The sequence below is a fragment of the Carettochelys insculpta genome, chromosome 1, assembly GCF_033958435.1.
Source record: "Carettochelys insculpta isolate YL-2023 chromosome 1, ASM3395843v1, whole genome shotgun sequence".
NCBI lineage: Eukaryota > Metazoa > Chordata > Testudines > Carettochelyidae > Carettochelys > Carettochelys insculpta.
Window position 1 is genome coordinate 235,673,514 of NC_134137.1, and position 23,689 is coordinate 235,697,202.

Here is a 23,689-nt window from a genome sequence, read left to right on the forward strand (position 1 = left end):
CAGCTGAGGAGCAGTGGGGCCACAGCTGTCAAGACAAGGAAACGGCAGCTGGAGCAGGGAAGCTGGCACCCACAGCTGGTCTGGGACCTGAAGGCCAGCATCCATGATGAGGGAACTGTAGGTGGTGTCGGGGCAGTGGCTGGCAGCCAGGAAGGGAGCCCCAAGCCCCAATGTATTGACTTCGCCTGGTCCAGCAAAATTCCTTGTCCGTGACCGCTCAGGTCCTGTGGGTGCTGGACCAGGGAGGTATAACCTGTATTAGCCAATGTCACAGACAGGATACTGGAATAGATGGTTCACAGCACTGATTTGTTAAGAGCCTAGGTGCATACATGTAGACTTTCCAAATTTTTCCAGGTGTATTAGGTATTCCCATAAGAAAACTGAAGAGGGAGCAGGCTGGCTTATTGGAGGCCTAAAAACACGGATGATTACCAGAAGGTATCTTGTTTCAACCATTTATTGATCTGTAGAGGGGGCTAGAGGCCTAGCAAGATCAGTTTTCATTGCTCATGGGTAGCTCGTAGCTGATGTTAATTCATCAGTATCTTTGGGTATGGTTATAGCATATCCTTGGGCTGGACATTAGATGGCTAATTGGGAATCTTTGAAAAATTAGGCTGTGGGTGTCCTGGAATCACTCATCCACTACTGCAGCAGCCTCTAGCGGGCAGGCAGGCATTTTGCACAGCGGCATTACAAGGGGAGGGGAATAAAGTCCTCCATGTGAAATGACAGGAAATTTTAGGAAGGCAAAAGTGACAGAGCTAAAGGAATCACATCTACCTCTGAGAAACCTTATTATATGGCAACAGCTCATCTGAGAATTACCCTCAGATCAAGGGCCTGAGAGATATAGAAAAGTGACTATCTAAAGCCGACTCGAAGGGGAACCATGTGGAGCTTAGACAATGTCTGACATCTTTGTCACCTCTGTGATCCTTCACTGGAATGGCCCACACATGAGGCTACCACTGACAGCTCACCTCCAGAAAGGCCTCATTTCTGTTCCAGGTAGCTGTGTCCAGAGTGAAAGTAGCCACCCCACTGCCATCGGTGGTGAGATTTTGGTGGAACTTGTTGTTCCCCGTATTAATAACCAAGAAAACGATCTGATTCTTCAGTGCAGAGCCATCTCGGTCCAGGGCTTTAATCTGAAGGGAGACAATGGGAGAATCATGCATATATCCAACCAGCAAAGCTTACTTTTGAGGAGAGACTGAGCATGGTGGGGAACCTCAGAGAGGCTCAGTGAAGATAAGGAAGTTCACAGCAGGCTGGCCCCTCCCAAGCGGGGCAGGGATATAGAATCGACAGAAGTAACTTCTAGGGAAAAATTAAAAATGGAAATTTCTATGAGGTGGTGGCTCAGGCTTCTCTTTGTTTGTCACCCCCGGTGGTGAAATGTAAAGCGTGGTACTTTGGCTGCCCATGTAGAGTTTACCTTCCCACTGTAGGGGTACCCTGGGTGATAGTAGCTGTCTGAATCCTCAAATCTCATTGACCCAGCTAGCTCCGACATGAACGCAACATGGGTAGCATTTGCCTCCACACCTATGGCAGAAAGACAGAATGCACAAAGAGCCAGTGAAGTAACACAGTTGTTTGTCACATGTTGTCACGGAAATTTTGGGACTACCCCTCCCATGTAACCATGAAGCAAGAGAGAGGGGCAAACCAGAAACCCCTCTCCCCTACCCCCCACACCCATCTGTGATCCCCTGTGACTGCCTGTGAATGAGTGCCCAGGCTAAAGACTCCACTCTGACTTGCAGAGCAGTCTGCTGTTTTTTATAAGGGGGGAAAAAAGACAATTTCATGGTCCATCAGTGGAACAGTCCATAATCCCAACGGTGTCTATAAAGCAGGGCTAATCGTGGGAGATGGCGCAAGCTACAGTGACCAGTAGGGAAGGCCAAGCCCATGCCTGCATACATCACAATAACACTTCCTCCACCTCCTCCACCAGCTTTGTTGAAGGACGAGGAAAGCAACAAACTCCCTCACATGCATACACTGCGCCTTGAAGATTTACCTGTTCCAGCTTCCACCAAAGTGGCTGCCACTTTTATACTGGGGCTATGTCCAGGACTGCCAGGGCTGAAGAACGCCAAGTCCACAGAGGCTGAGAAACACCCAGTCTTATCGGTCTGGAAAAGCAGCAATGAGAATTGAGGACAGTTGCTGGCCACTTATTCACAGAACAAAGAACAGCCACCCTGTGATTGTGTCAGCACCCAGACACAGGCTTTGCAGCACGTGGATGGGAGACTTGCAGAGTGCTGCCAAGGGTGGAGAAGACACCCGCAGGTACCACTGTCCCCAAGGCAGTAGTAGTAAGGAAAATGCTCTCAAATGGTTTCAGGGTTACCAGGCAGCTCAGTGTTTTGAGAAATACTCAGTGCTCCTGATGGAATTTCTCCTTCTCTAGCGCCATCTTTTGTGCTGCCATTTTCACTTTCCCTATATGCCCCTACACCTCTGTTAGGCCCTTTCCCACTTCCCTCCTCACCTTGCCTGTGACATTCTGGCATATGTCCGTGGGTTTGGACCCCATCCCATCTACATACCAGGTATATGCTGTCCGACACAAAGAAACTTGGACTGTACCCAGGACAGGCTTTCCGTATGTGTACCTGCAAGAGAAGGTAAACAGGAAATAAAATATCCACAACCTATGTCTGCTTCTGCCTTCTTCATCTGCATCTTGGTGTACGTGCCTGCTATTCCAGCCCTGGGCTCCCCACACAGCTCTGCCAGTGCCCCTCAGCCCTGCCCTGCAGCCCCTCTGCTATTCCAGCCCTGGGCTCCCCACACAGCTCTGCCAGTGCCCCTCAGCCCTGCCCTGCAGCCCCTCTGCTATTCCAGCCCTGGGCTCCCCACACAGCTCTGCCAGTGCCCCTCAGCCCTGCCCTGCAGCCCCTCTGCTATTCCAGCCCTGGGCTCCCCACACAGCTCTATAGATGCAACCCCAGTTTGACTCCTGGCTTCTTTCCACCTCATCCCTGCACTTAAACTGGGAAAGACACTTCATGACACAAAGGTATTTTGGTGAAGTTGCAGAATGGACAGACTTCCACATGGAAGAGAAGCTGAAAGCTTCAGTGAATGTTTTCACCTTTTCTTTGAACCCCCTGCCTACAACTCAGATCCCCCCTAGAACACAATGCTAACTGCCCTCCCATTCCAAGAGCCCTGCGAAACGTACTTGCCACAAACTTTCAGTGGAAAAGCTGCATCTGATGTGAAGATCTGAGTTGGTTCAGTCACAACCAGTTTGAATTTGGGAAGCACTGAAGAAGGAGATGCAAGAAGTTAAGAAAGGAAGGTTGGTTGGCTGTCGGTCACCTGGCTCAGGGAGCTGTGTGTGTTGTGGGGATGAACCACGCTAGAGAAAGCAGTCTCCTGAACAGAAGTGTGCATGGGGAGGAGGAATACTCTTTAGAGGAAGTGTTCACTTGTACAGGCTGTACAAGGTCATATAGGGAAAGGGCTTCCCCAGGCTGGGACTCCCCTGAGACTCTCAGTTAGTGGTGTGCTCCTGCTGCCTCCCAGACCCCACACCAATCTCTCCGCCATACCGTATTCCTCCACGCGGAAGGTTCTGTAGGTCTGCCTGCCGTCCACAATAATGGTGTATGTTCCCAGGGATGGTTCGGCTGCCAGCTGAAAGGACAACTGCACAATGCCTCTCTCTGGTTTCACGTTGAGCCACTGGCCAATTCGGTTACTGTCCGGATCCTGATTCCACGGATAGAAACAGAATTAAAACTAGGGTTGCCACACCTCCGGAATCATGCCCTATCTTCCAGCGGCAACCTCAGCTAAACTGGGAGGTTTTGGATACCAACAGGCCGGTGCAGCAGCAGAGCATGAGCAGGCTTCCCTGCACAATTTCACTCTGTGCCACTCCCACAAGTGGCCAGCTCCCTCCCCCTGCTCCCTGGGGACGAGATCGCCGGGTGCTGCCTCCATGCAGAGTACTGACTCCGCAGCTCCCATAGGCCAGGCACTGTGGCTGGTGGGAGCAGTGGCGGTGGTGCCTGCAGGCAGCAGAGCATAGAAACCTCCTGGGCCCTCCCACCTAGGAGAAGCAGAGAGTCTTGTGCGGAGGGAAGGTAGCTTTGGAAGCCACCACTTGGGGTAAGTGCTTCCCCCTTCCTGTACCCCAGTCCCCTGTCCCAGCTTAGACCCTGCCTGCCACACCCAAGTTTCCGCTCAGTCTTCACCCCACACTCCTCTTCTACACCAGCTCCCTGCCCCAGCCAGGTGAATGTGTGCAGGGAGTGGGCAAGCAAGAGACAGAGGGCATGCAGTGGTGCTGATAACACCAAGGATGCAGGTTCGTTCCCCGTATGGGCCACAGCTTCTTTTTCAGGGGCTGGACTCAGTGACCTCCTAAGGCCCCTTCCAGCCCTTGGAATCTATGAGTGAGCAGGAGTAGGACAGGGCGTGGCGAGCCCTAGGGCTGGGCAAACAGTGCCTTCTTCCAGGGAACAATAGCCAGGGAGATGCTGCAGGGGGCTTGGACATCCCCTCACCAGCTACAGCTGGTGCAGCACAGTCCAGTGCCATGTGGCAAGAACAGCTGATTCCTTGCACTTGAGCAGGGCAGGAGTCCCCTGCCATCCCCACAACCCTTGCGGTGTCCCAGCTCTGCGCTCTGCCACTGCCAGCTGGCTCTTCCCTGCTCCATCTCCTCACACCTGCTTTCTGTGGATGGCCTGAATGAAGCCAAGCCACCATGGAAGGTGGGAACTGGGAACTGCGGGTCTTCTCCCAGTTGGGAAGGGGCTGCATACTCCATGCAGCGGGAGAGGAGGGAGAGAAATCAGTAAGTCCTAGGGGGTCCTGACCTGTTGCCCCCAACCTCTCCTCTCAGCACTCTCCAGGGGAGCTGCAGTGGCTGAGAAGGCAGGAACTCTACCCTGTGCTCCCAGCCCCCTCCCAGGGCTCTTTCTTGTGCTCCCACTTCCCAGGGGAGCCCTCCCTGTGCACTCCCAGCTCCACCAGTTTTCAAGAGATCCCTCCTTATCTCCCCCCCAGTACACCCCAGCTTCACAGGGGAGCTCTCGCGCTGCCCCATCTCCCAGGGAACCCCTCCCTGCAGCTGGCCCTGACCAGCAGCAATGCCTTGGCACTCCATGCATCCAAGTGAGTTTCCCAGTGAGGTTGCGAGGGTCAGGGATGAAGCGGGCACAGGGCGGTGTTGGGGGTGCGGAGCAGAGGGACAGGGTTAGAGGAGTGGTAGGAGGCTAGGACAAAGGCAGGACTGTGCAGGGGTTGGCAGTAAAGGGGGAACAACACAGGAGGCAAGCATGGCTTAGTGGCAAAAGGGGCACAGGGGTTATAACACACACATGTATCTCGCAGAGCTGGAAGGGACCTTGGAAGGTCATTGAGCCCAGTCCCCTACCCTCTTGGCAGGACCAAGCACCATCCCTAACAGATTTTTTTTTTTAAATTTATTAGCCCCAGATCCCTAAGTGGCCCCCCTCAAGGACTGAGCTCACAACCCCGGGGAAATAGGGGTCAGAGCGCTGACAGGGCCACGAGTGCCAAAATACACGTTCGCCCAGGCCCCCATTTTCCCTGGCTCTAGGCAAGCGTCATAGGGTTGCAAATTGAAACTGAAATGTATCCTGTCTCCCATGCAGCCAGCCCTGGGAGTGACAGAAGTGGGAGTGCTGTAAAGGCTAGGCCCAGCACCCCAAAGGTCGATGGTGCTCTGCATGGTCATAGGAGACCAGGGTTCCAGACCCTCTCGTAGGGCCTGTACAGGCTGTGAGGACTGCAGAGGCTGAACTCTGCACCCTCCAGAGGTCATTCCCTGCACTTCTGGGTGGGAGCTTTTCTGGTGCCCGGAGGAGCTAAAATTACTGCTCTGGGTGCCCTAGGAGTTAGCACTGTTCTGTAACATGGGTGACTTGAATTTGATTCCCTGATCTGGTCCCCTGCTCTCTCTTGGCTGGCAAGGAGAGAAGAAGCTGTGGAAGCTGGACTTGGTGACCCCAAGGGATTAGTGCTCTGCACGGCAGTGGGGGACACCAAAGCTGGATTGTTTGGAGCTGTTGAAGAAGCCAGGATCAGTACGCCTGGGTGTTAGCAATCCCTGCTGCTGTGTGGGAGACCCTATTTTTAGTCTCATGCTCCAGTGGTGGGAAGCTGGCAATAGCAATGGAGCACCTCCTGTGGGTTACTGCAGTGTAGTGCTGTGCAGGAGAGCCTAGTTCCTCTGCATCATTCCCACTGCTTTCAGCTGGGGAGAAAAAGGCCAGCTGTCTGACAGGGGTGGGTGATCTACACTGTCACATAGGAGACCTGGGAGAGTCACAGTCTTGCTCACTCATTTTTATGTGGAGGAGAAGGAACAGAAGACAGAGGCATCTCAGGGTGCATACGGGGTCACTCACCTTCAGCTCCACCAGCGGGTACTGAAAGAGAAAACCAGACAACACTCCCATCAGTGATCTCTGCACGTCCATGGGGGAAACAGAAACAGCTGTGTGGGCAGGATTCCCTCCACCCTGAACTGGGGCCAAAACCACGCCTTCTCTTAACTCCACTAGTGTCAGATTGTGCTCAGGGGCTGTTAATTCATAGCAGGAGCATCTGAGAGCCATCCCTGCTGTTGCCATGAAGTTCTGTGGGACAACAGTGTGCAACACAGCCACATCTGTCACGGCAAGCATTTTAATACAGCCGCATGCCTGATGCTCTCACATGGCCGGGAAGAATCCAGATAGCAATCCCCACCCACTTTTCAAAGCTTCCAAACATTGTGTTAACATCTCTCTCAGCCCCCAGGAGAGGTTGTAGGTGGAAGAGCCCTGTTCAATAGCAACGCTTTCCCTGATTTTGTTTTATGCTAATAGGTCTTTAAACAGTTTCCCAGTTAGCTTCAGGGAAAGTGATTGTGCCACAGCTTGAAGAGTTTCCCTGTATTGCTCTTGCTGGACCATAGACAGGAGTCTCTCTAAGATAATGGCTCCCCAGCAGACACCTCTCTTGGGCAAGACACATCTCTCTTTTCCTGAGCAGATTATTTGCAGGCTGAACAGTTCCCTTCCTACACTGGTATATGCCCAGCAAAGTCAGACCCGTTGTGCCTTCTGTAATTAACACAGTTGATCTGCTAGAGACTTTTTTCTAAGCTAGCAAGTTATGCTGAAAGCATTGCAGAGAAAAACACATTGAACGCAGAAGATCCTAGAAGCAAACCAGAGGTCACCCTCAACTCCAGCCCTTCAAACCCCTATCCAGAAATCTTCCTGTAATTAAGCTTATAACACCCTTTGCTCAGCACAAGGGCCAATTCTTATGGAGCCTTTGGTAGGCCCACCTCCTTTCAACTCATCCCTATGGTTTGGGGTCCCCTTGGACAGGAGGACCTGTCCATCTGCTGTAGCAGAAAGAAGGCCTTGAGTCATAAAACTGGAGTTTAAACTATTCACAAATCCTTGGTCTGCTGGTCTCTGCATAATCCAGTTTGAACTAGCGTATGTGAGCCTCTGCAGATCAGGTGGTGCTTCTCTGGAGGTGTTACAACATGAGTGAATTTGCCTAATCACCTCCACTGTTCCCAGCTGGACGAGTTGTATTTACCACTAAGCTAGGGGGAGAGGTAGGTATGTTGGAGGGTAGGGATAGGGCCCAGAGCAACCTAGACAAATTGGATGACTGGCCCAAAAGAAATCTGAGAAGGTTCAACAAGTACAGAGTCTTGCACTTGGCCCAGAAGAATCCCAAGCATTGTTACAGGCTGGGGACTGACCAGCTAAGTAGCCATGCAGCAGAAAAGGACCCGGGGAATACAGTGGATGAGAGGCTGGATATGAGTCAGTGTGCCCTTTGAGCCAAGAAGGCTGAAGGCCTATTGGGGTGCATTAGGAGAAGCATTTCCATCAGATCTAGAGATGTTATTATTCCCCTTCATTCAGCACTAATGAGGCCACATCTGGTGTATTGTGTCCAGTTCTGGGCCGCCAGTATAGAAAGGAGGTGGATGCATTGGAGGGGTTCAGCGGAGGGCAATGAAAATGATTAAGGGGCTGGAACACATGACCTATGAGGAGAGGCTGAAAGATTTAGGTTTATTTAGTTTGCAGAAGAGAAGAGTGAGGGGAGATTTGATAGCAGCCTTCAACTTCCTGAAGTGGCGGCTCTAAAGAGGATAGAGAGAGACTTGTTCTCGGTAGCGATGGACAGATATTACAGAACACCACCACATACATCATTTTGATTTCCTGGAGCTCTCCATGCCTTGGAAGAAAGTGATGGCCAGGGTGGAGTAAGCAGCTCAGTGCTGGCAGCTCTCAGAAGTCAGCAGTTTTGTTTGGATTTGGGCCAGGGCTGGGTTACAACCGAAAGGCTGCTTGAAGAAGGGAGCTGGGATTTCTCCTTTGGTTAAATGGAAACTCTTGCAGCTGCTGAGAGACACCAGATTGGTAGCTCCAGAGGCAGACACTTTCTGTCCCCAGGGCAGGAGCAAAAGAAAGAAGGTGGTGGTGTGTGGGAGAACCTACCTCTTCATTCAGCGGCATGAAACTGCTGTTCAGAGTGACAATTCGAAACCTCACTGCAATAGAAACAAATAAAATGCAGTTAGAGGAATCTTCATGTGAAGATCCAAGCCTGTCTCCCCAGTCCAGGCTGCATACACAGGATTGAGGCATCATTTCAGCATGTTCCCTGAAGCCTCACAGTCTGAAGCATTAAATATTTAAGGATATTACAGGCTTTGAAAAAAGGGATGGAGAATAAAAGAAAATGTAGCAAGAAGAAAGAACTCACCAAGTAACTTTAGGAAGTGCAGTGTGGGGCTGTGTTTAGGACATAGGGTCTCAACCAGGGTCTAAAAAAGTACATTTCAAGGGGTCCATCGAAGACCAAGCCTCAGCCTTGGCTGGCAGGGCTCAGGACCAAACGTCAACTTTACATGACAAGGCTTGTTGGGGGAGTGTCACCTCCACCCCTGATTCACCTCAACGGAACACCCATCCTGCCTGGTTTGGGAAGAGGGTGAAACTCAAAAATGCTGCATTGCAGAAGAGAGAGATCTTGCCTGCCATCAAAAGGGTTTGCCTCACAGCCACTGACTCCATGAATCATGGCAGCACCTAGCCAAAGAGACACACCACTGCTCTGCCCTGCTACATCAGCACTTCAGGGAGCACAGCCAATGAAAGACAGAAAGCTTGGGAAGGCCATGACCCCATCTGTTCCCTCACATATTTCACCTCCGTTTGGGGATCTACAGGTTTGTCTATTGGACTTTAAGGGGTCCCAATATTAAAGAAAAAAAATCGAGACACTGGTCTGATGTTTCTACTTGGTTTTACATAGTTCTGAAAAGATGAAGCTGAAAGGCAAAAAGGGTTTTCTACACCTTTCTAGGAATAATTATTATATATATATATATATATATATATATATATATATATATATATATATATAAAAACAAAAACCACACATATATACCTAATGACATCTGCATATGCACACACCCCCCGCCCCCCCCGACAGACAATCTCCCAGGGCAGATCCCTTCTTACCCAACTGTCCTGGCATATAGATGGGCTTGTCAGCCTGCACAAAAGTGCTGTTGCTTGCCCTCTGGATCAGGACTTGTTTCTTCTCAACTATCTTACTTCGACCCCCATGTCCAGACAGCTGAATGGTAGCAACTTCCTCCATGCCACGCGAAGGAGGCGGGACCTGGGGTAAACAGGAATCAAAGAATCAGGGAATCATAGAACACTAGCACTGGAAGGGACCTCGAGAGGCCATCGAGTCCAGCCCCCTGCCCCAATGGCAAGACCAAGTACTGTCTAAACCATCCCTGACAGACATCTATCTAACCTGTTCTTACATATCTCCAGCGATGGAGATTATACAACCTCCCTTGGCAATTTATTCCACTGTTTGACCACCCTATTAGTTAGGAACTTTTTCCTAATGTCCAGCCTAAACCTCCCTTGCTGCAGTTTAAGTCCATTGCCTCTTGTTCTGTCCTCAGAGGCCAAGAAGAACAAGTTTTCTCCCTCCTCCTTATGACACCCTTTTAGATACCTGAAAACTGCTAACATGTCTCCCCTCAATCTTCTCTTTTCCAAACTAAACAAGCCCAATTCTTTCAGCCTTTCTTCATAGGTCACATTCTCAAGACCTTTAATCATTCTTGTCGCTCTTTTCTGGACCCTCTCTAATTTCTCCACATCTTTCTTGAACTGCGGTGCCCAGAACTGGACACAATACTCCAGCTGAGGCCTAACCAGCGCAGAGAAGAGTGGAAGAATGACTTCTCCTGTCTTGTTCACAACACACCTGTTAATGCATCCCAGAATCATGACTGCCTCTTTTGCAACAGCATCACAGTGTTGACTCATATTTAGCTTTTGGTCCACTATAATCCCTAGATCCCTTTCTGCTGTAGTCGTTCCTAGACAGTCTCTCCCCATTCTGTATGTGTGAAACTGATTGTTCCTTCCCAAGTGGAGCACTTTGCATTTGTCCTTATTAAACTTCATCCTGTTTACCTCAGACCATTTCTCCAGATCATTTTGAATTATGACCCGATCCGCCAAAGCAGTTGCAACCCCTCCCAGCTCGGTATCATCTGCAAACATAATAAGCATAATTTCTATGCCAATATCTAAATCATTGATGAAGACATTGAACAGAACCGGTCCTAACACAGACCCCTGCGGAACCCCACTTGTTATACTTTTCCAGCAGGATTGAGAACCATTAAGAACTACTCTCTGGGTACGGTTATCCAGCCAGTTATGTACCCACCTTATAGTAGCCTCATCTAAATTGTATTTGCCTAGTTTTTTTTTGTTTTTTTTTTTTTTTTTTAAAAAGAATATCATGCGAGACCGTATCAAATGCTTTACTAAAGTCTAGGTATACCACATATACCACTTCTCCCCATCCACAAGGCTCGTTATCCTATCAAAGAAAGCTATCAGATTAGTTTGACATGATTTGTTCTTTACAAACCCATGCTGGCTGTTTCCTATTACCTTACCACCTTCCAAGTGCTTGCAGATGATTTCTTTAATTACCTGCTCCATTATCTTTCCTGGCACTGAAGTTAAGCTGACTGGCCTGTAGTTTCCTGGGTTCTTCTTATTCCCCTTTTTATAGATGGGAACTATATTTGTATTTGGAAGTATTAGTGGAGTTGGGCACAAGCCGTGGAGGAGGATGTTGATGTACCAGCCATCCATCACATTGCCCACTAGTGAGCAGTGCACAGAGTACTTGAGGAATCTACTTCTGCAGCCAGCTGACGGACTCCTCCCTTAGCTGAAGGAGCTCCAAGAATACACGAGAGTGGGAGTTATGCTGATTGTGACTGTTGGGTGCTACACAGGAGTTTGTTACATACCATGAGAGTGTTAATAAGCTGGTGAGCGGGCTCCAAATTTCTCCCCCAGGTTGTTGTGGGGTCACTAGTATTTACTGATTCAAAGACACGCTCAGTGAGCATCTCACCAGGGCCATTAGTTGTTTAGTGTTTGTCATCATTTAATGGCCAGAACAAGACAGTAATTGTCAACCTGTGGGTCCTTCACCAAGCATCAAAATCAACAGACACCTAAGCAGTGCTAAGTACTAGAGTGGGTAGGAAGAGGGGAAAGGACATGCTCCAGGCAGCCAAGATCCACCCTGCCAGGGTCATCACATGCTGCCTTCCTTCCAGAGACCATTATACAGTACTTCAGTTACTCTGCATTAATGAGTGGGACACCAGAGACAGCAACAGGCTCATTGTTTAGTGGCTGGCACAGCAGAGAGCGCAGTCACAGGTGCAAACTAGTACCTTTTCTCCCTCTCTTGTGTTTCCAGGGGCAGTAGAGTTCTAGTCATGTGGAGGTTTCTTTTTCCCCCCTACTGGTGAGAAGCCACTGGGTGAACACATGACCATAACCCATGGCCCAGCATTCTAATGAATTACCTCTACCCAGATTTTGCCTATACTAAGCTGCTTTGCAGAACATGTGAACTGAAGTGGGAAGTATGAGGACATGGGCTGGCACTGGAATGTAGCCTGGGGCAGGAAGAGCTTCCAGTTACTGCATCACAAAAGCCTTTCCATGGTGGGGGGTGGGGGGGTCATCGTGTTACTGAACTTGCTCATTAGCCACACCTGGGGGTAGAGCAGGTGTGTGCACTGCCCCGTACAACTTTGCAGGGCCTGCAAGAAGACTTAATACACCCTAATTTTGGGGCCTACCACCCAGCAACAGAGAGAAAACGTGCACAAAATTGGTTCATTCGGCTCCTCCTTGCCTCCCACACATGCCATGGGTGCACGTGTGTGCAGCAGCACAGAGAGAAATGTCAGGCATCGCAGGGTTGAAGAAAACATGTGGGTTCAGCTAGTCCTACCCTGCTGTACTCGCAGCCAATGCCAGGCCTGCAGGGAGGAGAAAAGGGAGCCTGGCCCAGTCAGGAGCTCTCTGTGTGCCTGCCTGCCAGCAAAGCCACAAGAGGCAAGTTTTCCCCTGCCAAGGTGAGTCTGAAGAGGAGTCCCAACCGTGGGGAACCTGGACTAGCAGTGCCCCACTCAAAATTAAAGGGCTTACAAAGGAAGTAGCTCAGGACAACAGGTCAAGAACCCTCATGGTTGGGCGCAAGTCCCAGCTCCATTGTTTAGGGGTGAGAGTGACTCAGGACTCTGAGCCAGGACGTGAGGGGAAAAAGAAGGAATCAGGTTCCCCTAGATTTTATGGCCAGTACTCTAGGCCAGGGGTAGCCAACCTGTGGCTCTCAAGCCACATGCGGCTCTTTGATCAGTGAAATGTACCTCCTCCTCAGAGTCTTGCGCTCGGAGTGCTTACTGCCACTCTGTGCGCCTGCCCCAGTTCCTGGAGGTGGGAGCACATGGCAGTGACAGCTCCAGTGAGTCCCAGGCCTTGGGTTAGAGTGGGGAGGCTGGGGGTGGCAGGCTCTGGGTGAGAGGTGGGGGGGAATTGTGTTAGAACAGAAGACTGGGGGTGCCTGGCTCCGGGAGAGGGCATCGAGCCACGTTTATTTTTAATATATTTGTATAGATATAATACATGGCTCTCTGCACTCTATCCACACGTATTTTGGCTCTTAGCCTCTAACTGATTGGCTATCCCTGCTCTAGCCACTAGCCTTCCCAGTCACTATCAGAAAGCATATCCAGTGGGGTCCTGCAGAGCTCAGTCCTACATCCAGTTTTGTTCACTATCTTCAGTGATTTAGAAAAAGACAGAGAGCCTGCTCAGAGCCATCTCAAGTGCATTAGCCAAGCAGTGAAGAAGCTCCACAGGCAAGCCTAGCTCGAACCACTGCCATGTGAGAGTCACAGAGACAGACACTTACAGGGAAGGTGAAGCATTTCAGCTGTCCTTTGTTCCAGATGAACCTATCCACCAGTTTGTAGTTCTTGACCTGGGTTTCTAGGATGATATTGAGTACCATGGAGTTGCTCACATCACTTAAGTCCATGCAGGCCTTTGCTGTGGAGGGATAGCTCAGCCGTGCTGGTAGCACAAACACATAGTTCCTTGAGCAGGGAGAGAGAAAGAATCAGAGGTAAGGCTTTACCTGTGTGTTGTTTTTCAAAACATACCCAAAGACCCAGGGAATCAAGTTCTCTGACTGGCCAATGAACTGTACCAATATGACTTCATCAACCTAAGTGGCTGCTCCTGAAGTTAGAGTCGCTTTATGCAGAAGCTTCCCTCCCTGCCAGGGATGACAAGCTGTGCTTCTCTCCCAGCAACGTCTCTTGGTTTCTTGGGTTTCACCACTTCCTGGGGATCTACAGGAGGTGGTGGAGTACAACCCAGACTGCAGCAATGCCTTCTGGCAGCATCCACAAGGGCTGTGTCTACACTTGCATTCCTCTTTCAAAAGGAGCATGCAAATGAGGGAAATCAAAATGCAAATGAGGTGCAGATTTACATATCTGGCACCTCATTTGCATATTTTTATTTCAAAATAGCTTCTTTTGAAAGAAGAATACCAGTGTAGATGCTGGTCTTTCGAAAGTAAACCCCATCTTCAAAAGAATCCTTCTTCCCATAAAAAAGGGAAGGATTCTTTCAAAGATGGGGTTTACTTTCAAAAGAGCAGCATCTACACTGGTTTCCTTCTTTCAAAAGAAGCTATTTCGAAATAAGAATATGCAAATGAGGTGCCAGATACATAAATCTGCACCTCATTTGCATTTTCGAGTTCACTCATTTGCACACCTCTTTTGAAAGAAGAATGCAGGTGTAAACACAGCCAAGGAGACACACCCATCCCTCATTGGAGGAGTATTGGGAAGTCTCTACTATCATTCAGACAGAGTTGAGGCTGCCTTAATCAGCATTGGTTTCTGCTTTCCAATCAAAGCAGCCCTTTAGCAGATTCTGTTGCCCTCTGACATAAGTCTCCCTGTCTACTGATCTTGTCACCCTGTGCAACACTTTCTGTAGGGTGGCTGTACCTTAGTCAATTATCTCTATGCACCTGTCTCCCATTCTCACAGCCCACAATGGGCAGTCAGTCACAAGGGCCAGAGAGACAGAAGGACAGGAAGCCAAATGAAAGGAGAACTAGGTCCAGCTGGTACCCACTCCCCATAATTCTTTGCTGAAGAAATTACCTGCCCTTCGTATCTCCCTAGTAACAGGCAATGATGTCACAAAGGATAACTTGTTTTCTTACACAAATAGATGTTGGGGCTTAGAAGGGGGTTGCATCAATATGAAAACTCTCCTCTACTGTGGAGACGTAAAGAACAAGGGAAGGGAGAGAAACACACCTCATTCCTCTCCAACCATATGTCATTCCTGGTCCCTCCGAGTCTTGTCCGCTTCCTGACTGTCAGTTGATCTTCCCTCTTCCCACCCACCACCCTTCATCATCATGCCCATCCCTAACTAATCACCCTCAAGCATGTCTCAGCCACCTTGCTCCTACTTTACATCGTCTCTTCTTCCCAACAACCTACGCCCTCAATCTACCCTGGGCATTTGCAATTTCTTAGATAGCAAAGTGCCTTCTGCTTCCAGTAGCAGCAGCTTGCTTCTCCCTCCCAGCCTCCCACCCCTTCCTTCTCCACGCCACAGTCAAAGAACTGGAGCCAGTCCCTAACCACACAGTTACTTACGGAACAGGATCTTCCATTATCGCAATTTGGAGAAGCGGCGCCAGGGCACTGAGCAGAAGGAGCCACATCTCTGCAGGGGCCTGTCACAAGGGATCTCCCCCAAGTGAGCAAACTGGAATTTGGGGTGAGGGGGGGAGAAGAGCTAGAGAGTGAGTTGCTTTCTTGCTAGCTCTCTGTTTCTGTGGTACCAGTCTTATATCCCCATTCTGTCAGGGGTGTGACTCCTTGCCCAGTCACCTATGGGAGACAATCCACCAATCAGGGGCTGTACAAAGGAGGGGTGAGTGAGCTCAGCTTTAATTCATGAGGAAAGCTGATCCTGGAATGGAGATAAATGTACATTGAGCAACACTGGTAGCAGAGAACTGGCTGAGTTCCTATTCCTAATCAACCTACAGAAAAGAATACCCAGCTTCACCAACGTAGCCAAAACTCCCTGTAGTAGGGGATTAAAACCTTAAATACAAATGAGAACAGGAACCACCCTCGGTAACATCACTCCCATGTTACAGCTTCCTAAGCAATGATGCAAACAACCTTGCCTCATACCAAACAATGCTGAAAGTACTTGGCCAACACCTGAAGCACCAATATATGAATCACCTGTAATGAAAAATAAAGAACAGTTAAAAAGCCAAGCTGCTACAGATTTCTGCAGAGAATGAGACTATTGGGGTTACATTTATGCTAGTGAACAGCATAGCCAGAACTCATCTCTAGTGCAACTCAACCAATGGAAAACTATAGCTGCTAAAATCCATAGTATAAGCAGAATTCAGGCATTTTTGCCCTTATCAGCTTGGAACAGAGCTGAATGACCTACAGCCAAACTCTGTCTAAGAGACATTTAGCCACATTCTGTCTGCACTACATCTTCCATTCCATCAGTGCTTTTACTGCTGGGATTGCCTTGGAGAGGTATGGGTACATTTTCTAGTACAGAAAGAACTTAGTAGACTGCCTATAACTCCTTTATGCCCTGTCCAGCTGACAGCTAGGATCTACCACTTAGGAAGCACACAGCTGGCAGAAACTAGGCAAGCAAAAAAAAAAAACAAAAAACCAGAGCTCCAAGAGACAACAGACTGAATTAAAGCACAGTTGTTTTTTCCAAGCCATACTGGTTTTTGAGATACGATGGGACATAAACTCATTGGAAAAGTGAGATCATCCTGAGATTAGTCTAAAATCTTCCAACCACCTTAACCCTCAGGCTGGGCTTGATATATTTTCCTTGAAAGTCTAAGTTCATAATTGTGGCAAGAGGATCATAATTCTGGGTTGGGAGCAGTTAGGTTGTTGCAAGAAAATCTAATGGCAAGTCTGCCTCTGCTGTACATAATACATCTGTACTATATGTGACACGTCTGCTCTAAAATTAACCTGCATGCCTTTAAGAACAAGCCAAGGGTAATATAATGAAGGAGGACAGGATTATGTACACAATATCTAGCTCTCAACCAGCTGACCAGGTGACAAATCGAACCAAGGGAAAGTACCAACTGGAATGGCTCAGCCCAAATGAGAGAAATTGCAAAAGAATTTGCATAAAAACATGTGCAATTAAGAAACACTACCACTGTTCAAAGAGCTCTGTTCTGCAGCTGATTGACAGAATAGAATGTACTCATTCAATATTTTATTTAAGTTCAGGAACTAAATATCAAATGATATTGTTATTGCTGTAGCCAGGTTAAATCTCCTGCTTCCATGGCATTGGCATAAAAATTGGCTGCAATCGTCTGGAAATTGAAGGTTTCAGATTAACATACTGTTTGCATCCCTTACTTTGTATACTTTCTATATGTTTTTATATCTACTCACATAGCTTATGTTCTTTGGCCCAGCCACCAGGAAGCTTCCCTTTCATTGCAGTTTGCTCACATCCAATTAATTCAATGGGGAATGTAAATGGCTTCCCAAATAAAAACCCTACCCCTAAGCCTTCCACCATGGGTATTCTATGTCAGCAAAATCTTCTCTTCCTCCTCTCATCATGATGGGACCAAGTAAAGGTCTTAAAGAAAAGGGAGAGGTCTCCATTCTAAATCAAGATGGGGCAGATAGCCAGTAATCTCACTGCACGTGCCAGTCAAGAAGAAGTCACAGTTCTCAAAGTAAACTTGAAAATGGGCCATACCTGTTGCTGAATAACACTAATTATAGCCAGGTTCCTGCCCAGATTGATAAAACATTCAAACAGGGACAAGTGGCTCTGGTTCAGGTTAGAAAGAGTTCAGTTGTTACTGTTGTAAAGTATGACTGTTTTGAAAGGCACCAGCAATTTTCATGAAGTCCTGGCACACAAGCCCAGTGCTTGCAAAGATCTCTCTTCATTCACTATCTTGTTTTATTTGTTCTTTTTCCTTCAGTCTCCCTCTCTGTCCTCTCTTCAGCCAGAAATCAAAGACTAACCACCTGTAGCCTTACAGAAATGTGGCCTGCTTCCCTTCTGAACCAGTACGTCCCAGTAAAAGGTTTCTTTTCTCCCACAGCTCTAAACCTCCTGAGCTATCCCCTCAACCTATGCTGACAAATGGTGAAATTTGTCCTTCTCTATATATGTTGTTTGATTTCAAATCCCAGATTAGTTCTGAAATTCTTAGCATAGCCTTCAAAAATGCTTGTGAAGTCTAACTTGTGATTTCCTTTGCTTCAATTTGCTTACATGGATTTGGTATTCAGATTCCTGGAAAACTAAACCAACTTATGAAGTCACACATTCTTTCCATCCCAGGGGTCCTATGAAGGATTGTTTCCTGTATGCTAGGACTATTTTCAGTCCTAGTTTTTATAATTTAAGCAATAGTGTTTCCACAATGCAGCTTGCTAAGATTATTCCACAATGTTAAGCTCTGACAGGCTCTCAAGTCTAGAAAGTGCAGTTCCAGGTCAAAGGGCATTGGAGAAATGTGTAAGGAGCCCAAGGATAGAATAACGGTGGGGTGAGGGGCACTGGCAGAGCTGTGAGGGGAGCCCAGGGCTGGAATAGCAGAGGGGCTGCAGGGCAGGGCTTAGGGGCACTGGCAGAGCTGTGTGAGGAGCCCAGGGCTGGAATAGCAGAGGGGCTGCAGGGCAGGGCTGAGTAGTGCAAGCAGGACAATGTGAGAATATGTGAAGCAATATTCTTGGCTCTCAGCTAACATGGAGGAGGGAAAAGAAATGTTTAGAGAGGACTACACTGAAAATGAACAAAGGGGGCAAATTTCAGGATAGATTTTAGGAAATTCTTGCTCATAGGAAGATTTAGCTTTATTAGGCAGTAGATCCTCTCCACAAAGAAACTCTGTAGCTTGGGACATTTAAAGCAAGGACTGGATGAAGCCCTGGAGAGGAGTGTAGGAAACAAACCTGTGCCAGCTAGGAGGGAAAGAGATGGAGAAAGAGGAAGCGGTGATCTAATTCATTTCTACCTCTCTGTAATTACTGAGTGTCAGCGTACCTTTAGAAAGAAAGATGGGTGAGATAATATCTTTGATTGCGCTAATTTCTACTGGAGAAATAGAAACGCTTTCGAACATTGAGTTTCTTCTTCAGTCCACGGCTTTGAGGATATTATGGAGAAATGATGGATCTCTGAGGGCCAAATCTAACGATTTCAGGCCTAGACAATGCAGTATGGGAAGGTGGGGGGCAGCCATTTGTGGGGAAAAAAGAAGTTCTGAGCTATCTAGAAAAACTAGATGTACACAAATCCATGGGTCTGGATTTAATGCACCCAAGGGTACTGAGGGAATTGGCAGATGTCATTGCTGAACCTTTGGCCATTATCTTTGAAGACTCTTGGAAACTGGGGGAGATACCGGATGACTGGAAAAAGGCAACCGTAGTACCCATTTTAAAAAAGGAAAGGACAATCCGGGAACTATAGACCGGTCAGCCTTACCTCAATTCCTGCAAAAATAAGGGAGGGGATCCTCAAGGAATCTGTTTTGGAGCACTTGGAAGAGGGGAAAGTGATCAAAAGTAGCCAACATGGATTCACCAGGGGCAAGTCCTGCATGACCAATCTGATTAGCTTCTCTGACAAGGTAACAGGCTCTGTGGACATGGGGAAGTCAGTGGATGTGATATACCTTTACTTCAGCAAAGCTTTTGATATGGTCTCCCACAACATTCTTGTCCATAAGTTAAGGAAATATGGATTGGATCCTTGGACTATTACATGGATAGAAAACTGGCTTGACGGTCGGGGCCAGCGGGTAGTGATCAGTGGCTCAATATCTGGATGGCGGTCAGTTTCAAGTGGAGTGCTACAAGGCTCGGTTCAGGGGCCAATGTTGTTCAACATCTTTATTAATGACCTGGATGAGGGACTGGGTTGCACCCTCGGCAAGCTTGCAGATGACACAAAACTAGGGGGAGAGATAGATACGTTGGAGGGTAGAGAGAGAGCCCAGAGTGACCTGGATAAATTGGAGGACTGGGCCAAAAGAAATCTGATGCAGTTCAACAAGGAGAAGTGTAGAGTCCTGCACCTGGGGTGGAAGAATCCCAAGCATTGTTATAGGCTGAGGACCAACTGGCTCAGCAGCAGTACGACAAAAAGGGACCTAGGGGTTATGGTGGATGAAAGGCTGGATATTAGTAAACAGTGTGCCCTTGTGGCCAAGAAGGCTGACAGCATATTAGGGTGCATTAGGAGGAGTATTTCGAGCAGATCTAGAGAAGTAGTGGTTCCTCTCTTCGGCACTGGTGAGACCACATCTGGAATATTGTGTCCAGTTTTGCCCCCCACCCCCGCCCCGTGATAGAGAGGATGTGGATGTGCTGGAGCAGGTTCATTGGAGGGCAACAAAATGATTAAGGGGCTGGAGCACAAGACCTATGAGGATAGGCTGAGAGATTTGGGCTTGTTTAGTTTACAAAAGAGAAGACTTAGGGGTGATTTCATAGCAGCCTTCAACTTCCTGAAGGGGAGCTCTAAAGAGGAGGGTGAGAAATTGTTCTCAGTGGTGTCAGATGGCAGAACAAGGAGCAATGGTCTGAAGTTAAAGAGGGAGAGGTGTAGGTTAGATATTAGGAAAAACTACTTCACAAGGAGGGTGGTGAAGCATTGGAATACGTTGCCTAGAGAGGTGGTGGATTCTCCGTCCCTTGAGGTTTTTAAGTCCCAGCTTGACAATGTCCTGGCTGGGACGACTTAGTGGGGTTGATCCTGCTTGAAGCACGGGGCTGGACTAGATGACCTCCGGAGGTCCCTCCCAGCCCTATGATTATATGATTCTAAGAGACACAATCCACCTTCAATGGCTCCATAGAATCATAGAACACTAGGACTGGAAGGGACTTCGAGAGGCCATCGAGTCCAGCCCCCTGCCCCAATGGCAAGACCAAGTACTGTCTAAACCATCCCTGATAGACATCTATCTAACCTGTTCTTAAATATCTCCAGCAATGGAGATTCCACAACCTCCCTTGGCAATTTATTCCACTGTTTGACCACCCTGACAGTTAGGAACTTTTTCCTAATGTCCAACCTAAACCTCCTTCCTCCTTATGACTCCCTTTTAGATACCTGAAAACCGCTATCATGTCTCCCCTCCATCTTCTCTTTTCCAAACTAAACAAGCCCAATTCTTTCAGCCTTTCTTCATAAGTCACATTCTCTAGACCTTTAATCATTCTTGTCACTCTTTTCTGGACCCTCTCTAGTTTCTCCACATCCTTCTTGAACTGCGGTGCCCAGAACTGGACACAATACTCCAGCTGAGGCCTAACCAGCGCAGAGTAGAGCGGAAGAACGACTTCTCTTGTCTTGTTCACAACACACCTGTTAATGCATCCCAGAATCACGTTTGCTTTTTTGCAACAGCATCACACTGTTGACTCATATTTAGCTTGTGGTCCACTATAACCCCTAGATCCCTTTCTGCTGTAGTCGCTCCTAGACAGTCTCTCCCCATTCTGTATGTGTGAAACTGATTGTTCCTTCCCAAGTGGAGCACTTTGCAGTTGTCCTTATTAAACTTCATCCTGTTTACCTCAGACCATTTCTCCAATTTATCCAGATCATTTTGAATTATGACCCGATCCTCCAAAGTAGTTGCAACCCCTCCCAACTTGGTATCATCTGCAAACTTAATAAGCGTACTTTCTATGCCAATATCTAAATCATTGATGAAGACATTGAACAGAACTGACTGGTGATAGGAGGCCTCACTCACAAAAAGTAGATAAAAGGAAAGACCTCATAGGTACAAAACCCATGGAGGCACAAGGTTTGCAAACCTGTTCTTCTGCATTCTGAAATGCAGGATCTAGAATGAATTTTGAACCACTTTTGCTTTAACACCTCACTTCGTCCCACAGGAGGTTCATTTATAAAATATTTTTTCCTAAATGGAAGTATCTGTTCTGTTAGGCTTCACTGGTGCAAGTGAATGACTCTAACCACTATTCTGCCATTGGAATTGCTCTCACCCTGTTCTACTTTTCACCCTCTTTTTTTCTATTAAAATTTATCCCTCTCCCACTCTCCTTATTTCAGCCTTTGTTTTCCCAAATTTCCCTCTCTGCCCCTGTTCTCACCATTGCTCCTAAGCAGAACATGAGCTCAATAAACTAACATTTAAAGATAAATGTTAAAACTCATAAAGTTCAAGCATGTTACTAATGCATATAAGTTGTTCACATATATTCACACAAATCATATTAGTAGATATTATGTGGGTGGTACTAATGTGAGTGTATGCATGTTGGGTAATAACGCTAAATGGTACTACGCTTATTCTTGATCATTTATGCTAAGACATGTATCCACTGTACCCTAGAACAAGAATAGATCAGCACTCGCTTAGACATACATATAACCAGCATTTTTTTGGTGCCAGTATGAGCCAATACTGAGTACCAGCACCTCGGCAGCCCAAGACATGGGAACCTCAGCCAGACGGTGGGGGGGGGGTCCTTGGAAGCCCCAGCCATGGGAACCCTGTCCAGAATGTGGGGAGTGGGGAGCTGACTTACCAAAAAAGCATTGCGTATAAGTAAGTATAAAGAAACCCTTAGGCAAATCAAGAAACTGTCAAAGGCAGATGGATGTGAAGAAAAGGTACAATGTGGAAAGGAAATAATGTCAGGGTAGAAGTGCTTTGTTTTAGGGAGTATTCTCATGCCTTTCAACATTACAAATGTATTCAGAACAAAAGATGGGAAAGTACAGGGAGGCACCAAAGACAAAACAGGGACAGGCTGAACTTCAAATGACGTGAAATGTGCTTTGTAATTTGTAAATAGCTCAAAGATGGCTAATTTAATGGCCAGTTTGAGAAGCACACTGTCTGTTCAAGGTGAACTGAACATTCAAGAAAAATTCACTTCCTGGGATGGATTGTTGATGTATTAACTCCTTCCTTCCTTTATTATATTGCTTTATCTATAGGCAGTGCATTTGGCTGAGCCTGATTTTTGCTCTCTTGAACGTTCTTAACAACGACTGAAACCACAGTCAATTAGTTGGCGATACCGTTGTCAACAAGTGGATTCATAATGAGGCAAAAACTCACTTGACAAAGATCCAACTGGACGAAAGATGTATAAATTAAAGCTGTGCCATTAACCTGGGTGAGATGGCAGTTACAGGTAGCTTGTTTTCACATGCTTCTCTTTCCTTGCTTGGGTGATGCAATGCTACACAGTTCTCACCTCTCTCTTGCTGGATTGCATAATGAAGTTATCAGTCTTTGGGGCAGAGAATTAACCTCTGTGAGCTGGGATCTGGTCCAACTAGAGAAGCCAACTGACTAACAGGTTGGTTTGGTTTTCAGAGATGGCGGCTGGAGCATCATCCTAGTTTAACTGGTATTACTGTCTTCCATAAATGCAAGAGCTCATACCACCTGAGATGTTCTGACCCTCCTCCATCTCCCCAGGAAATACCAGAGGGAATATGAAATCAGATAGTTAACCCCAGGATGGCCTAACACAGATGGGGCAGAAGGGAGGTTGGCAAATACAGGAAGTATGAAAATGGACCCCCTACTCTGGGCTCAAACTCCTGTAGACCTCAGCTGCACTAATTTGTGTATTGGCTGAAGCAGCATGACCATGTCGCCATCTAGTTGTTATGTCCTGTGCAGATAAATGGGGGCATGGCCCAGTAAGCTTAGTTGGAGACAAAAAGCACTCAGGTACTAGAGAAGGGGGTGCATTTCAAACACCTGGAAACTAATTCTTCACCTCCTGCATAGCAGAAGAGATTCCCCATACAGTTTAATTTGGGGTGCTGTTCTTCACTTCCTCCCCCAGCCTTGCTTAGGTTATAACGAATGTCTTGCTCTGCACCCCAGAGATAGCTGCATTATAGGGTTGAGTATGATCCCTGGATTGTAGAACTGGTCAAATACAAGAGAAAAAAAATCTCCAAGTGTTCACTCAAATTTAAGCCACCAATTTGGCTTTGTCATGGCTCGGGCTGTCCGGTGTTTGCTTTCCATGCAAGTCAGAGCAAATGAGTTTATTTGCCTCAGTGCTCACAATGGAACATGCACATCAGAAATGATATATGTGGTAAAGCTGCATCATCACTTCTGTTTAAAGGGACTC

At 47.6% G+C, this 23,689-nt stretch overlaps 2 protein-coding genes across 2 annotated transcripts in view; both read right to left on the reverse strand.

Moving 5' to 3' along the window:
* Positions 1-2,134, reverse strand: part of A2ML1 (alpha-2-macroglobulin like 1) — a 31,148-nt gene extending 29,014 nt beyond the window's left edge. Inside the window, exons 1-3 of the mRNA XM_075002357.1 lie at positions 2,036-2,134; positions 1,445-1,554; positions 987-1,154 (exon numbers count right to left, since the gene is read on the reverse strand). Of these exons, the coding sequence (XP_074858458.1) occupies positions 987-1,154; positions 1,445-1,522 (246 nt within the window). The 5' untranslated portion in view covers positions 1,523-1,554; positions 2,036-2,134. The remainder of the gene's footprint in view (positions 1-986; positions 1,155-1,444; positions 1,555-2,035) is intronic.
* A 339-nt stretch (positions 2,135-2,473) lies between these two features.
* Positions 2,474-13,449, reverse strand: LOC142014241 (alpha-2-macroglobulin-like protein 1). The gene is made up of 7 exons (XM_074996538.1): positions 13,363-13,449; positions 9,555-9,717; positions 8,526-8,578; positions 6,414-6,434; positions 3,582-3,741; positions 3,209-3,293; positions 2,474-2,636 (listed from the first exon to the last, which is right to left on the reverse strand). Exons 2-7 carry the CDS (start codon positions 9,694-9,696, stop codon positions 2,474-2,476), a joined length of 624 nt encoding a protein of 207 aa, XP_074852639.1. The 5' UTR covers positions 9,697-9,717; positions 13,363-13,449.
* Between the last annotated feature and the right edge of the window lie 10,240 nt (positions 13,450-23,689).